Raw genomic sequence first — 18,299 nt, forward strand, 5'->3', positions numbered from 1 at the left:
CTTATATTTTACTCCCTTCCATGTATCCAATCATCTAATTATATTAACCTACGTGATTTTTCACATAGTACTTTCAATCCAAATTTCAATCCAAAATTGAAAAATGAATACTTTATAATCCAGGTATATTAAATATATGGGGGAAGAAAACTTTTTAATCCTTACTGGAAGCATCTGCAGAAGTCATCAAAGTCAAACCAGATTTCTTTGCATATAGGAGGAGCATTTTCTGTTAAAACTTCTTCTTGGGATTTTTCCAAAGCGGCTGTTAGCTGACTGAATAACTCAATTGTCTGTGATGGATGAGGTGCAATATTATACATAGTTTCTGTCTCTTCTGTATAAATAGAAAGAACAAACATTAAAACATCAAAACAGTTCATAGTTTGAAAGAATGGAAGTCAATAACATGGAAAAAGGAGAACCTGGAAATCTCATGTTTATGAATGTGTGCTAAAAATGACACAAATATCATATTTTAGCCTTCCAAATATAGACCAAATGGCCTCAGAAAGTCTTACACTGATCTGTGTGTTTAGAAAGTTTGCAGAATCTTTCCATTTTCTCCTATATGATTTTCTAAAGTAGGCATCCTAACTCATAATTCTGAAACCTGTTGTAGAATCCATCTATAGAGAAAGGGATTTCAAAGACAATTCTGTGGTATAACAATTCTATAATGTCAGAAATGTAAAGGTCCCAGAGCACACTTGATTAGGGCTTTACACTAAAGGATTATCTAAAGAACAGACTAATAAGAGATGAGAAAATATAAGTGTAGCAGAGGTCAGAGGTCACACATCATGAAGCATGTATGGAATAGGTGTATAGAGGCTCCCTGGTGCCTCTCAGAGTTTCCATGGAAGTCCTGCTGCATGCTTTCTGAAATGAAAGTTTCTGCATATGTATTTCCTCAGTACAGATGGGATATTCCCATACCCTAAGGAGTACAATCACTACTATGTTAATTCCTACTATTACTACTAATAATAACAATAAAGAGCTTTAGTCTAAGTTCAATTTTACTTTTTTCCGTTTATCTTAAAAAACACTAGTGAAAACTTATTTCTGTTTCTCTTTTGGTGATATTTTTGGTGAAGTCACAATGAACAGAGATAGAACCAAGCCTATTAATTCAAAGGAGATTCATTCAGTAACTTTAACTACCGGGAACACAGACCAAAACCCAAAAGCAAACCAAAAAGGGTTAGCAAAGATGCTTAAACAAATGAAATATGTGACAGTTACTCAGATTTATTTACCATGATTTTTAACATGTCAAAAAAAGGTAGCCATATTAAAAGTAGTCATCTTTAGAGAGGTGAGAAAGAAAGATAAAAATTGATTGAAAACGGCCTAAGAATTCAAAAAGAACAGGAAGTTGAAACAATTTATTTTTAGGAATAAATAAAACTTTTTTCCAAATATATCTGTGATACAAAGTATTAACCTAGAACACAGTGATTTCCAAATTTTTGGAAGTTACAATAACCCACTTAATTTTAACCAATCAACCATAAAAATAGTTTATTGGTAAAAGAAGAAAAAAAGATATGAGGTAAACTGGTAATAGGACCACTGGATTTACATTAAGAAAATGTTGGATATTATTTGGATTTATTTGGATTAAAATTTGACTATTATCTAACTATTTTACTAATAAGAGGAAGATGGGAGAGTGAAGATAAACTGAAAGATGACAAAGCAAATATCTTCTGAAGGCATCAATGCATTATAGCAGCACAAAACAATTTATAGAAAAATTTACAATTATGAATAATAAAAATAGTTAAAGTGATTTGGAGTCTTTTATTTGAGAAGCCAGGGTCACGAATAATAAGTTAATAAGTTAGGAGAAATTTACATAAAGCAACTAAATAAAACTAGTTGATGTACTTAAAGAAATAAACTTCTGGTAAATGGAAAATTCACTGGTGTGGAATCTTGAAAAACTACTGAAACATTTTCACAGATACTATTAATATAGAGAGTAACAAAAAATCTTTTTATAGAACTTCACAAAATACTTTCCTCACAGCAGCCCTTGGAAGATAGGTGGTATAAGTGAATTCACTAAAGATACCAGGACTCACAGTTGTTTAAGTGATTTGTCAATTTCACATGAGTATTCTGATTATTTCTGCTTCATCATTGTTACCTTATTCACTACATCTACAAATGATTGTTGCCCTATTGATGACTGACTTCCCCATGCTAAATTAACTGTTGTATTTTTACAGAAAAGACTTCATTAGTCATTGAGTTACATTTGACAGCTCAGAGAGTTTACAGATTGATCTTTGTAAAATCTTACTATCTCTGAAAGAATCCTACTTTTCTATATTTCTCTGAAACTCCTTTGCTGGAATATGAAATGTATGCCATTACAATAAAAGATTATGATTCTCTCTCTCCTCAAATGTTGGTATGGTTTTCTTCTTTGAACTTGTATGCTGATAGTACATAGAGGGGAGGAGGGAACTGCTCCTCCATTAACTCAATGTCTCAGAATTTAACTATTTTCTTTTCTTTCTTTTTTTTTTCCCCCTGAGGCAATTGAGGTTAAGGGTCACAGCCAGGAAGTGTTAAGTGTCTGAAATCACATTTGAACTCTGATCATCCTGACTTCAGGGCTGGTGCTCTATCTACTGCGCCACCTAAGTGCTCCCAGAATTTAATTATTTTCAAGGGATGCCAGTGATTAATATTATAAAGTAAGGTTACTCTTGAGATAGTAGGAAGTTAGAATTTGTCCTGTTCCACATGGGGCCAATCTAGAAGGCAACAGAAGAAAACACAAAAGGATATACTCAAGCAGGCCAGAAAGTCAATTCCATCAATTGCCACAGAATAATTCCAAAGAAGCTGCAATGGTCCTCATTTCTGTAACAGCAATCTACATCTAACTTTCCTAATTAATCTCCACAGCTTTGGAAAGCTGCTAAAACCACTTTATTTCTTGCCTCCTGTCTCAAACCTCTGTATTTAACACTCTAAATATCTCTGGGTTGATTCAGTTTGAACTTCAGATTACTCTCTCCAAGTTTTTCCCAAGAGGGTCTTCCCCTCAGGTATTACTGATCAGGAGGCCAGAAGTTAAACAGATTTCCCCCAACTATGATAAAGTAAATTCTAAAAAGGAAAGACAAACTTTTTTGTCCATCCTGTGTAAAAAATACCTTCTAATAAAATGGCCTCTTTGCTTTGTGAAAAGATACCACTACATTTTTAATGTTTTCTTAAAATGAAAAGCTTATAGGATGGGAAAGGAAAGAAAGGAAATGAAAGTAATTTCTTTACATACTAAAGCACCAAGTAAATATTTCTTGGCAAGCATTTTAGGTAGTTAATCCCCTAAAACTAAGTATATAAACTCTGTAATTTATAGAATCCATCAGCAACTGGATACAGTATCCTTTTACTTTTTTTTTTCTCAATAAAGTTAATGAATAATTTATTCCTTTACCTTTAGGAGCTCCATTGGAAACACCAATATTCACCTGTAGGTTAGGAAAACAAAACATACCAAGTAAACCAAATTTGTAAGTATCATTTGTTATATACAAAACATAAAAAGCTTCCAAATAGTGATAGCAGTATTGGTATTCTTAAGAAGGAACTAAATACAAGAGTAGATTTAACCAAATAGTATTAACATAGAAAGAAACAACAATAGCTCCCCTTTTATAGCATTTTATAAGGTATTTTTCTTATTAAAAAACATTTTAAAATAAAAAGAAATTAGATATACTTAGTGTTTGGCAGAGAGGAAAGAAATTCCCCCCCAAAAATAAAGTACCATTTTTTTGTGGAAGCAAATATATGTGTATGCGTATGTACACACATACACACACACACACACACACACACACACACATATAGAAACAAAGTCTTTTGGTTGGTGAATGACTGAAAAAAAGTGAGGTATATAAATGTAATAGAATGTTGTATTATTAAAAAATGAAAATATAAGGAATTCAGAAAAAAAAAACTTGGAAGCACTCATATGAGATGATGCAAAGAAAGTTACAAAAACAAAAACGATAGCCAAAATAATTTAAAAGTATTACATTAAAAGATAGAAATATTCAGTTTAATGTGGTGACCAATTTAACTCCAAAAGATTTCTAAAAAAAATACCTTCTTCTCCTTTTCCATACAGAGGTAGTAGACTGTAGGCACAAAATAGCAATTTAATCAATGGTCTATTAGCCATAGTCAATGGTTAAGTTTGCAATTCTCAACTACATTTTTCTGCTACAAGAGAGCATTCTATTAGGTAAAAGATATGATTTGAGAAATAACAGTAATGCTGAAGTTGTAATCAAGACCCAAATTCAGTTTCAACCTCAGACACTTATTAGCAGTGTAACACTGGGCAATTCACTTAAACTCTGTCTGCCTCAGTTTCCTCATTTTACAACTAGGGATAATAATAGGATTTACATCCCAGGGTTTCTGTGAGAATCAAATGAGAAAATATATGTAAAATGCTTTGCAATTCTCAATTGCTATATCAATATTAGCTGTTATTAAATAAATAACAAATTTAAAAGGAAATAATACTTTAATTGCTTGAATTTTTATATTTGCTAATTTTATATCAACTTCATTTTCCAATATATCTTTCCCCTGACTCCTCTGAAGGCTGTAACAATGTAGGAAAAAATTAATTTCAGTAAAGCTAATTAATACATAGATCAAGTCCCACAATAGTTCTACCTTCAGAGTTCCCAATCAGTGCAAAAGAAGATAGTGCTTCCTCAAATCATTTCTTTAAGGTAAAGCTGGTCATTATTTTTTTTTGATAAATGATTTTTAAAATTTTTTAATAATAGCTTTTTATTTTCAAAATACATGCAAAGATAGTTTTCAACATTCACCCTTGCAAAACCCTGTATTCCAAATTTTTCTCCTTCTTTCCCCACCTTCTACCTCCCCTAGCTAGCAAGTAATCTAATATAGGTTAAACATGTGCAATTCTTCTAAACATATTTCATACTGCATTTATCATACTGCAAAAGAAAAATTAAACCAAAAAAGAAAAAAATGAGAAAAAAGCAAGCAACAAACAACAACAAAAGATGAAAACACTATATTGTGGTTCACATTCAGTCTCTATAGTTCTCTCTCTGGATGCAGATGGCTCTCTCCATCACAAAGTCTATTGGAATTGGCTTGAATTACTTCATTGTGAAGAGCCAAGTCCATCACAGTTGATCACCACATAATCGTGATTGCTGTAGACAATGTTCTCTTGGTTTTACTCACTTAACTTAATATCAGTTCATGTAAGTCTCCCCAGACCTCTCTGAAATCATCCTGCTAATTGTTACTTATAGAACAATAACATTCCATTACATTCATATACCATGACTTATTCCCCAACTGATGGATATCCACTTGGTTTCCGGTTCCTTGCCACCACAAAAAGGGCTGCTACAAACATTTTTGCACATGTGGGTCTTTTTCCCTTTTTTATGATCTCTTTGGGATACAGACCCAGTAGAGACATTGCTAGATCAAAGGGTATGCACATTTTGATAGCCCTTTGGGCATAGTTCCAAATTACTCCACAGAATGGTTGGATCAGTTTACAATTCTACCAGAATGTATTAGCATTCTAGTTTTCCCACATTCCCTCCAACGATTATCATTATCTTTTTCTGTCATCTTAGCCAATCTGAGAGGTATGTAGTGGTACTTCATAATTATCTTAATTTGCATTTCTCTAATCAATAGTTATCTAAAGCATTTTTTCACGTGATTAGAAATGGCTTTAATTTCTTCATTTGAAAATTGTCTATTAATATCCTTTGCTGGTCATTATATTTCATAACATCATCATTATTTTTGTGATGTAGTTCTCTCCATTCATGTTTTTAGAAGTAATTGCATATATTGTTTTCCTGGTTCTTGAAGCTTAATTATCAAAACTCAAGACTTACAAACACTTTAGTTATAAATAGATCTAGATTTGAGTCAAGATTCTGATACTTGCTAATCATGTAACCCCTAGACTTATTACTTAACTTTTATAATTTCCTTCATTTGTAGCTATACAAATCATAGTCTCACAAGGTTGTTTCAAAAAAACTTTATACATCTTAAAAGATTATATAAATGTGAGTCATTATTAGTCCCTTTATAATGATTTTGACATATACAATAATTTATTTGGAAGTTACTTCTATTTTCCAAATACTATATTATCAAAATAGAGTATAGATATAGTATTCTGAAGGAATACCAGCTGTAAAGTCATACATAGAGCTATATCATTTTTCTGGGACTAATTTTCTTCACTTATAAAAAGAGAATTGGACCAGATGATCTCTTTGAAATCTAAAGTCCTCTAAGTCTAAATTGCTAAAGGCTCAGTAAATTATCTCCATTTTATTTATTTGAAAATTGATTTAAATGAACTTTTGATAATTCAACTTAAAAATAAAAATGCACAAAGCTATTTGAACATTTTACTAGATGAAAGTCTCTTATTTCCTAATATTTTCTTTGTTACTAACTTGATAAATTAATACAAGTCTCTATAAATCAACTATATAATGTCATCTATCTAATGAGATTTCCCAAATGGAAATTATAGTCACAGAATGTAGGACATGGAGATAAATTTAAATGCAAAATAGCAAATCAAATGTAAAATGTAGTTCCCCAAAAGATTTAAATAAGACCTTTAAACTAAGAGAATATCCCTTATCTTTGTAAAAATAACCCTTTTTAGTTTAATAATTACCTGAGAAGCATTTTGTCCAGCTGAAGTTCCTGTAGTTTGACTCATATCTTGAATACTCTGACTTTCATCAGCTTCAATAAGAGAAGGTAAGCCAATAAAAGGATTTCCCTTCTTAACCACAGATTGTACATAATGCCTAATGAACAAAAATGAAATATAATAATTCATATGAAATAGTCATTAAAGTAAACCAGTAAAAAAATCTGTGCTTGTATATTAATAAGCAATAAATGTGTTTCCTAATTTCCAGCATTAAAAAATGGTCATATCCATTAACATTTTGTTAATATAGTTATCATCCATTCAAATTCTAGGTAACCTTATTTTCCTAATAATTTTTTTAATTTTAATTTTAATTTTTAATTTTTTTTATTTTCCTAATAATTTCCAAGAAACCATCTATTTTATATATCAGTAATGGGCAATAACTTTTGAAATGCAATAGCCAAATGTAGGTTTAAATATCTTTCCATCACTGTTCCCAACTCAAAAGAGCAAGTACAAAGAAGATAACTATAACTCTATGAAACAGAAATTTCCTATAGCATAAATACTTTAGGAAACTTGTTACAAATATAAAAAAATAATTTCATGCATCTGGGTTTCCCCAATTTATTGTTCCCTTGCAAAAGGGAAAAAAAATGTAAATTTTCTTTTACTTGACAGCAGTTAATATTCCTTAAACTTCTACAAAACCTCCACTAGAGGGAAACATACACATACTTTTGATGACTTCATTCTTTCCAAAAAAGCAATTACTGTTTTGAGCCAGGCTGCTCAAATGTCACAATCAGGTAAATATAATCTTAGACACTGTTAAATGTCACTATTCCTATAAGGTAAGGAACTACAAATGCTGCGTATTTTCTATTAATAGTGTTTTTTAGCAGGAATACCTTTGAGATCCAGTGTTAAATTGTTTAAATACAGAACACTTTTTTTTTTTTTTTTAAAGGATAGAGAAGCTGTTGTGATGTTCTAGATGGAGGGCTGACCTCCCAATTGGAAAGATCTAAAGTCAGATCCAACCTATAACTTATCAGGCATGTAGGCTATTCTTTCTAATTGCTAAACAGCAGGTTCTTATTTGCAACAGTGAAGGAAATTTCCCCACTAAGAGTTCTGTACATGGATGAAAGATTTGCGGCCAATCCAAAGACAGAGGCGAAGGAGAAGCATAGAGCTGACATATGATATGGCCAAAATATTAAGTATCCAAAATATTCATTTTTTATTTGAATACCATCAAGTACCACAAATCAAACTAACTAGCTATAATATAAAAGGACAGTAACAGTCCTGGGTTGAAAAACACTGGTTCAGGCCTGGTTTAGGATCTCTTATCAGCAGTTTATACTTGTAATTCTCTCAAGAGAATATTTTTTTTAAAAACAACAATTTTTTTTTAATCTCATCAGGAGATGATTTGAAATAGACAAGGGAAGAAAGAAAATTGCTAATGTCTACTCACCATGCTAAATATATTACCAATAGAAAATAGCTTTATAGAGGATGAATGGTAGTAGAGGTGTTCAGAAATTCACAAGAGGGGGGAAAATATCCAAGAAAGGAGTCAACAATAAAAATAATGGTTATAGATGGTCTTTATGCAAATTCCCAAGGTATGAATTAAAAAACAAGGAAATAAATTTGAATTTATAAATACTACATAGGCTGCAAGTTATAACTAGCATGTAATAGCTAGCATTTGGTTGGTTATTATCCTTTGTTCCCAAAAAGAAACAAAATGACATCTGGAGTCATGGTATAGCTATACTGGAGTCAAGTATAGCATGTCTGTAGCTAATCAGACCACTATGAGCTCAGAAGGCTCTACCACCAAATTTATAAATATCAGTGATATTGTTAAAGATGAAGCAATAAGTCTTGACATATTTTATGCATACACACATACACACACATATGAGAAATAAGAGTCAAAGGTGAATCCATAGGTATGATATTGGAGTTAAGAGATCCTGGTAAAAATCCTTTTCCAATCTTTCATGCTAGCACTAAGGGTACTTATTCTCAGACCATGACAGGAGAGCAAGGGCTAGAGAAAGTCTGATGACTCTAAAAAAGGATTCAACAATGAACCTTACAATAAGCCATATATCACAAGGATCAATATATCTAAATATGAAAACACTGTCATGAATTATTTTCCCATGTAATAATTTATGAAAGAATGGATTTTAAGTTCTTCAGCCCTGCACTGACTCTTCCACTTCTACAATAGTTAGAAGAATGGCAAAAATGGAAGAAAAAGGTTTTACAAATTATATATATTTTTAGATCTTAGCTGTCAGTGATCTGACTGTGAGCTCTTTGTCAGATGACCAATGAACTGACAAATGACTACAAAAAATGAACTCATGATAAATTAAACCATAAAACAGTGGTTCTCAAAGTGTGGTGCAGTGAATCCTGGAGGGTCCCTGAAATCCTTTCAGAGGGTCTACAAATTCAAAATTAGGGTTTTTTTTCTATTTATGATAAATATCTATTATGTAACCCATATAAACAAAAACTCTTTAGACATATTCTCAATAGTTGTTAATACCATAAAGATACTGAGAAAAAGAATTTGAGAACCACTGCCATAAAGGATAAGGAATAGATTAAAAAATATAAAACAAGGGATGAAGGAAGAACTGAATTAATATTCCTTGGTATCTAAAGTCAAAGTTGTTCAAACAAAGAACTAAGGAGCATGAAAAAATGGAAAGAGATTTAGATGAATCAGAGAACATGTGATATAGCCCTGGCTCTGGTGCATACTGTATGTATTCTTGGACAGGTTATTTAATCTTTGGGTGTCTCATATTTCCTCATGTGTGAAAATGAGAATATTAGATTTCATAACATCTAATAATATCTTTTCCAACTCTAAAATGTTGATCCTATTCTGAATTGGTTTAATCCAGTTAGACCAGTTTGAATGCATAGCAATTGCTTTGATTTAGCTTGATCTTGCTTGAATTTGTTAGGATTGGTTTGATTTGGCATCAAATGATATCAACTGGTTTGAAATGCTTAAAAATCGTTCAAGTTGTTTTGAAGTATTGACAACTGATTTCAGTCCAGTTTAACCTTATTTTAACCAATATGAACTTCCTTTTATTTCATGTATCTTCAATCTTTTCCTCAACACTGACTCCTTACCATCTGCCTATATGTATCATCTTATCTCTCCAAACAGAACAATATCTTTGCTTGACCTTTCTGTCTGTCAAGTCAACAAGAAATAATCATTTATTATGTGGCAGGCATTGTGATGGCCAGTAGGGACACAAAGATAAAAATGGAACACTTCCTGCCCTCAAGGAACTATATTCTAAGTTAATGTGTGTACGTGTATATACATATATGTAAATGTGTGTGTATTCTTGATGCTTTACATACAAAATATACCGAATAAAATCAAAGTAATTTGAGAGAAAGGCATACTTAGTTACTTCCACTAGCTCATAATCTGTTCTTTTCTCAGTCCCTTGAAATGGTGTTTCTACAGTCTCATCATTTTGTAGAAAATAAGTCTCTTAAAAGTCCTCGGATTTTTCATTCCTCAAATGCTTTAATTTCTCTGTAGCTTTTCATACCACTGACATTTCCTCCTATTAGCTATTCTCTTTTCCCTGAATTTCCTCTATAAATACTACTGAATGGCTGCTCTCACTGATAAGAACACCTAACATCTTGCTGGCTACTAACAATTTTCCTGACCTTCAGTTTCCTGTCTTGTACTCTTTCACTGGGTCTCCCAAACTGAGGTAGAGCTGATTAGGGAGATTTCATTACATCTTATTAGCTCTCAATTCCACCATGTTGGGCCACTATGTCTACCTTCCCCACTACTTTACTTTCTAACTCTTTTTCTGAGAATAGTAATCAAATCTATATTACCATTGTTTGGTGGCTTTTTAATTAAATTTTATTTTTCATTAACTACTTCTTGTAAAAAAAAAAAAATAGCATCATTACACAATCCTGTGGCTCCCTGGACTAGTCTTCTGACTTTGCCCTTCTCTGAACACAATTTCTATACATTTGCTGCCTCTCCATTCATGTGTAAGCTTCTCCATGGTAGAAATTATTTTTATTTTGTATTTGAATAATCAGTGCTTAGCCTAGTGCTTGTCACATAGAAGGGATGAATAATTTTTTTCATTCATTAATTCATTCAATGACAACATTTACTTCCTGGTCTTCTTATATAAAAAACATTTTTTAATATTTTTATTTAAAGTTTTGAATTCCAGATCCTATTCCTTCCTTCTGTCACTCCTCCCTTAGACGGTAAAGAATTGGATATAGGTTATAATGTGCAATTACATCTTAATAATTTTATAAAAGAAGCGTCAAATAAAAGGAAATAAAGGAAAAAGGAAAGTGAAACATATCATGCTTCAATCTATATTTATTCAATATCCCAGATCTTTCTCTGGGAGCAGACTGATTGCTTCATCAATAAGTCCTTTGGAATTATCTTGGATCATTGCTAAGTCACATTCTATGTCAAACTCACAATTATTCACTGAATAACATTGCTGTTACTATATATAACATGCTATTAGTTCTGTTCTCTTCCCTATGCATCAGTTCATATAAGTGTTTCCAGATTTTTCTGAAACCATCCTGCTTGTCATTTCTTATTGTACAATATTTCATCATAATCATGTATGATTGTATAGCCATTCCCAAATTAATGAGTATCCCTTTGATTTCCAATTCTTAACCACTACAAAAAGAGCTTATATAAGTAGTTGTACAAATAGATACTTTTCGCCTTTTCAGTTGCATCAGTTCATAACTCCACCGACAATGAATTAGTGTCTCAGTTTTCCCACATCCCCTTCAGCATTTAACATTGTCCCTTTATGTCATATTAGCTACTCTGACAGGTAGGTATAAGGTAATATCGCAGAGTTGCTTTAATTTGCATTTATCTGTTCAATAATGATTTAGAGAATTTTTCATAGATTTGATTTCTATGTCTGTTCATATGATTTGACTATCAATTAAGAAATGATAGTTTTTAATAAATTTGACTCAGTTCTCTACATTATTTCACAAATGAGGCGTTTATCATAGATACTTGTAAATTTTGCTCCAGTTTTCTGCTTTCTTTATAATTTTGGTTGCATTGGTTTTGTTTGTGCAAAAACTCTTTAATTTTACATACTCAAAAAGATCTATTTTACGTCTTGTAATGCTCTCTATGTCTTCTTTGGCCTTAAATTCTTCTTTCATCAATAAATCTCACTGACAAACTATCCCAGGCTCTCTTAATTTGTTTTATAGGATATTATTTAAAAGGAATGCCTCCCCCTACATTTTCTTGTCTAGAAATTTCACTCACTTCTACAATTTGAAATGCCCATTATCCTCAAATTTCCATCACCAATACTGATTCTTCTCAGTTTCAGTCTGGAATTTTCAACTTCCTACAAGACATTATCATTTCATTATCTTATTGTCTTTTCAAACATAAAGTAGGCACCAAGCCTAGACTCACATTATATTTCTCTCCAAAACTTTTTAAAATTTCATTATTCTCATCTGGAGTTACACTATTCACTCCATAACTTCGCAATATTTCTAGTTTTTCCCTCTTGCTTTTCTTTCATATCAAATTAATTTTAATAAAAGTTCATCAATTTGACCTATGCAACATCTTTCAATCTTTCCACCCTACTCTATTTTCCTTGAAACCATTACATAATAAAAAAAGAATTTATTTACTACATATTTGGACTATAGCAATGATCACCTTTCTAAAAGCTCTACATCACTATTGATTAGAGAAATGCAAATTAAAACAGCTCTGATATACCACCTCATACCTATTAGATTGGCTAATGTGACAAAAAAGAAAAATGATAAATGTTGGAGAGGTATGGGAAAACTGGAACATTGTTAGTAGCACTATGAACTTATCCACCCATTCTGGAGAATTTATAAAATTGTGCATACTCTTTGATGCAGCAATATCACAACTAGGTCTGTATCCCAAAGAGATCATAAAAATAGAAAAGGATTTACATGTACAAAAATGTTTATAGCAGCTCTCTGTGGTGGCAAAAAATTGGAAATTGGGGGATGCCAATCAATTGGGGAATGGGTGAATTATGATATATAAATGTAATGGAATACAATTCTTCAATAAGAAATGATGTAGAGGGGGGAGGAGCCAAAATGGCAGAGAGGACACACACTTCATTCTGAGCTCCCTTCCAACCTCACTTATTGATTACCAAATTCAGCCTCTGAAATATAGTGCTTGACTGGTAGAATCCATGAATATTGGGAATACAACAAATTACCAGCAGAAGATAATCTGGAAGATCGCCAGAAAAGGTCTGTCTTAATTGGGTGGGAGGAGGCCAGCAAAGGCAGGAAGGCAGAACACAGAGGCTAGTGAATGCTGAGTGAATCGGGGTGGGGTATAGTCTCTGCAGGTAGAGAATTTGCAAGAAGGACTCTACCACAGGCTGGTGGCTTTGCTTTGGCTGCAAAGCAGTAGATCAGCAGAGAAGTTACAGAAACGCCAAAGGTAGAGCATACGCCAAAATGCCAAAGTTTCACAGGACCTCTCCACACCCACCCAACTCTGGGAGTGACTCAGCATGACCCCAGTGCAGCTACACAGCCACATTCCACAGCACCAGGCTCTTCTCAGGGCAGTCGCACTTCTGCACAGCAGGACTCTGTCCAGGGATGTCACACTTCTGGCACAGTCTTCCACTGCTTAGCCAGACACTCTTCACAGCCCATTTGCAGGAGAGCTACTGTCCATCTGTCCCTGTTCTGTAGAGGAAGCTCAGAACCTCCTTGTCCTGAAGGCAGATTCCAAAGGCTTTTTTAAAAAAAAGGAATAAAAAAAAGCAAAGCGAGTTCTAACTATAGATAGTTTCTATACAGAAAGAGAGCAGATTTCCAATCCTGAGTAGACAAATAGCAGACAATCTCCAGACAAAAACCCCAAAGGGGGATATAACCTGGTCCCCATCACACAAGGCTCTCCTAGAAGAAATTAGAAAAGATCTTTAAAAAAAAAAGCTAGAAGAAAAATGGGGAAAGGAAAAGAAAGCTCTGCAAGAAAGTATGGAAAAGGCATATAATTCATTAAAAGAAAGATTTGATAAAGTGGAAAAAGAAAACAACTTCCTGAAATTTGAATTGGAAAAGGTTAAGAACTCCCAAGGAAACAGCATTTGTGAATTGGAAAAGATAAAGAACTCCCATGAAAGTAGGGTTTGTGAATTGGGAAAAAAATAACTTATTAAAAAATTAGTGAAATGGAAAAAAAAACTCCATAAAGCAAAACAACTCATTTAAAAACTCAATTGGACATATACAAAAAGAAGTAAAAAAAAAAAAAAAAAAAAAAGCTAATAAAGAAAATAACTCATTAAAAATCAGAACTGAACAAATAGAAATGAACTATTCAAAAAGTGGAGGCAAATAGCAGACTGGATCAAAAGCCAGAATCGTACAATATGTTGTTTACAGGAAACACATTTAAAACAGGGTGATATCTGTAGAGTAAAGTTAAAAGGCTGGAGCAGAATCTATTATACTTGAGGTGAAGTAAAAAAAGCAGGGGTAGCCATCCTGATCTCAGATCAAGCAAAAGCAAAAATTGATCTAATTAAAATAGATAAATAAGGAAGGGCACTATATCTTACTAAAAGGTAGTATAGACAATGAAGCAATATCAATACTAAACAGATATGCACCAAGTGGTGTCGCATCTAAATTCCTAAAGGAGAAGAGAGCTGCAAGAAGAAATAGACAGCAAAACTATAATAGTGGAAGATCTCAACCTTGCAGATCTCAACCTTGCATTCTCAGAATTAGACAAATCAAACCACAAAACAAATAAGAAAGAAGTTAAAAAGGTAAATAGAATATCAGAAAAGTTAGGTATGACAGATCTTTGGAGAAAACTGAATGGAGAAAGGAGTACTCTTTCTTCTCAGCAGTTCACAGAACCTATACAAAAATTGACCATATATTAGGACATAAAGACCTCAAAATTAAATGAAGAAAGGCAGAAATAGTAAATGCATCCTTTTCAGATCACGATGTAATAAAACTATATTCAACAAAAAGCCAGGGGAAGATAGAAAAAATTTGGAAAAAGTAATTGGAAACTAAATAATCTCATCCTAAAGGATGAATGAGTGAAACAGCAAATCAGAGACACAATTAATAATTTCATGCAAGAAAATGACAACAATGAAATAAATTTGTGGGATGCAGCCAAAGAGGTAATAAGGGAAATTCTATGTCTCTAGAGGTTTACTTGAATAAAATAGAGAAAGAGAAGATCGATGAATTGCAGTAACAATTTAAAAAGCTAGAAAAAGAGCAAATTAAAAACCCTCAATCAAATACTAAACTTGAAATTCTAAAATTAAAAGGAGAAATTAATAAAATTGAAAGTTAAAAAAAAGTATTAATAAATAAAACTAAGAGTTGGTTTTATGAAAAAACCAACAAAATAGATAAACCTTTGGTAGATTTGATTAGAAAAAGCAAAGAGGAACATCAAATTGTTAGTCTTAAAAATGAAAAGGGAGAACTTTCCACCAATGAAGAGGAAATTAGAGCAATAATTAGGAGTTACTTTGCTCAACTTTATGCCAATAAATATGATAACCTAAGTGAAATGGATGACTACCTTTAAAAATATAGGCTGCCCAGATTAACAGAGGAGGAAGTAAATTGCTTTAATAGTCTCATTTTAGAAAAAGAAATAGAACAAGATATTAACTCCCTAAGAAAAAATTCCCTGGACCAGATGGATTTACATGTGACTTCTACCATACGTTCAAAGAACAATTATCTCCAATGTTATATAAACTATTTGAAAAAAATTGGGAATGAAGGACTCCTACCAAATTCCTATTATGACAAAGCCATGGTACTGCTACCTAACCCAGGTCGGTTGAAAACAGAGAAAGAAAATTATAGACCAATGTCCCTAATGAATATTGATGAAAAAATATTAAATAAAATACTAGCAAAAAGAGTACAGAAAATCATCCCCAGGATAATACACCACAACCACACAGATTTATACCAGGAATGCAGGGAAAACTATTAGCAAAATTGACTATATCAATAACCAAATTAACAAAAATCATATGATCATCTCAACAGATGCAGAAAAAGCATTTGATAAAATCCAACATCTGTTCCTATTAAAAAAAAAAAAAACTAGAGAGTATAAGAATAAATTGGCTTTTTCTTAAAATAGTCAGTAGCATCTATTTAAAACAATCAGCAAGCATCATATGTAATGGAGATAAACTAGAACCATTCCCAATAAGATCAGGAGTGAAACAAGGCTGCCAACTATCACCATTACTATTCAATATTGTATTAGAAATGCTAACTTCAGCAATAAGAGTTGAGAAAGAGATTAAAGGAATTAAAGTAGGTAATGAGGAAAACAAATTATCACTCTTTGCAGATGATATGATGGTATATTTAGAGAACCCCAGAGATTTTACTAAAAAGCTATTAGAAATAATCAACAACTTTAGCAAAGTTGCAGGATACAAAATAAACCCACATAAATCATCAGCATTCTTGTATATCACTAACAAAATCCACCAGTAAATGATACAAAGAGAAATTCCATTTAAAATAACTGTCGATAGTATAAAATATTTGGGAATCTATCATACCTCACCAAGCAATAATTCTGGATTACTCCCAACATTTACCTATTTGTTCTTACTAATGTGCTAAAAAGAGCTTTAGAAGTCCTATGCTGTTTTAGTCCACTACAAATTTATGATATCTAAACTCAAGTGAATCCTTTCTACAATAAATCAATCCTTCCCTTTATCCCTAATCCATTTTCTAATTTACTATCCACAGCGGCTATTTCAAATCTTTTCAGTTTTTCTCAATTCTGACAATATCCTCTCCTACTCCCATTCATCTGAGTGCCTCACCAAAAAAAAAAAAGGAAGCAATTCACTGAGAATTCTGTCTTTTTTCCTCATTCCTTACGTACATACATCAAACATTCTTCTCCACCACTGGTATCACTAGTATCTAAGGAACAAATGGTCCATGCACTTTGACTCCATATTGTTCAGCCTTTTTATGTTTCTTACACTGTCATACCTTCTCTCTAATCTTCTAGTCTTTTACTATCTATTCATTCTTTCAATAATGTCTGTTGATATGTCTATGTCTACTTTATCTTTTAAAAAATATCTCTTATCATACTATGCTCAATAGCTATTATTTCTCAGCTAAACTTTTTGAAAAAGTCATCTATATACAAGGTTTCTCCAATTCCTTTCCTCTTATTCTCTCCTAAACCCTTTCCAGTATTAATTCAAAGTTCATCATTCAAATGAAATTTCTCTTTCCAAAGTTACTAATAATGTCTTAATTTACATAATCTAATGATTTTTTGTTAATTCTCATGCTTCTTAAACTCTTTGAAATATTTTTGATCACCTCCTAAATATTCTCTTCTCTCTAGGTTTTCATGCTACATATGTCCACCTCTATTACAATGTGGATCTTCATTGACTTTACACACAAATATTGCAACTATACTAAAGTTTCTGTCCTGGGCCCTCTTTTTTCTCTCTCTCCTCTATCTCTTCTTTTGATATTCTTACATTTAGTTATCCCATCAGCTCCAATGTTTTAATTATGAACCCTATTAAAATGATTACCAAATGGCTTCTTACAAGATTCAATTTAAATCCTATCATTTACAGGCCTTTCCTAGTTTCTCCACCTTTATTCCCAATATATAAATCTTTCATTTTCTAATATTATCTCCACCTCTTCTCTATGTACCTGTTTCTTTATGTGCTGTCAATCCCATTAACATGTAGCTAATATACTTCCTTAGAAGCAATTAGGTGGCACAGTGGATGGAATGCCAATCCTGGAGTTAGGAATTTTTATTACATTCAATTTTGCTATATCTTATATTACTCCTAATTTGCTTCAAGTATTGTTAGTTTACTTTTTTTCCATCCCAATCCCCAAAAATATTATGAGCTCCTCAAGGAAAGGATGTCATAGTACCTAGAAAAGTACTGATCAGGCACATATCAAGTGTTGAAGAATACTTAAGGATTTTAATAGAATTGGCAGTAATAAATTATAAGATCCTCAAAGCAAGAAACAATTCCTATTAACAAGCCCTAACTTCAGAACTCAGTTAAATGCACATGACCACCAATTATTATGTTCCTTTCCCTCCTGAAAAGTCAGGATCTTTCTTCTGAAATGAAGAATAAAATAATGTTGTTGTTGTTAAATGTTTATTTATTAATAAATAATATTATATACTTACGTTTCTGTTGGAATTGGAATTGGATTCATTCTGTAGTTCAAAAATGGGCTACAAATCTCAAGAAATTGTTCAGGTTTCTTTATTATTGGATCTGAAAAGAGTGATTATTGATTAATTCAATAAGTAATTTGTTAGCTACCTATTAAATACCAAGTAGAAAACAAAATGTGTCATAATGACAAAGATTTCTAAATC

General features: G+C 32.2%; 1 protein-coding gene across 5 annotated transcripts in view; it reads right to left on the reverse strand.

Moving 5' to 3' along the window:
- Positions 1-18,299, reverse strand: part of ADGB (androglobin) — a 240,026-nt gene that overhangs the window by 127,414 nt on the left and 94,313 nt on the right. For all 5 annotated transcript variants that reach the window (XM_031937655.1, XM_031937653.1, XM_031937654.1 and 2 more), the window contains exons 12-15: positions 18,105-18,195; positions 6,755-6,890; positions 3,467-3,500; positions 166-337 (exon numbers count right to left, since the gene is read on the reverse strand). In XM_031937655.1, coding sequence (XP_031793515.1) covers positions 166-337; positions 3,467-3,500; positions 6,755-6,890; positions 18,105-18,195 — 433 coding nt within the window. The remainder of the gene's footprint in view (positions 1-165; positions 338-3,466; positions 3,501-6,754; positions 6,891-18,104; positions 18,196-18,299) is intronic.

This window comes from Sarcophilus harrisii, chromosome 4 (assembly GCF_902635505.1).
Source record: "Sarcophilus harrisii chromosome 4, mSarHar1.11, whole genome shotgun sequence".
Taxonomy (NCBI): domain Eukaryota; kingdom Metazoa; phylum Chordata; class Mammalia; order Dasyuromorphia; family Dasyuridae; genus Sarcophilus; species Sarcophilus harrisii.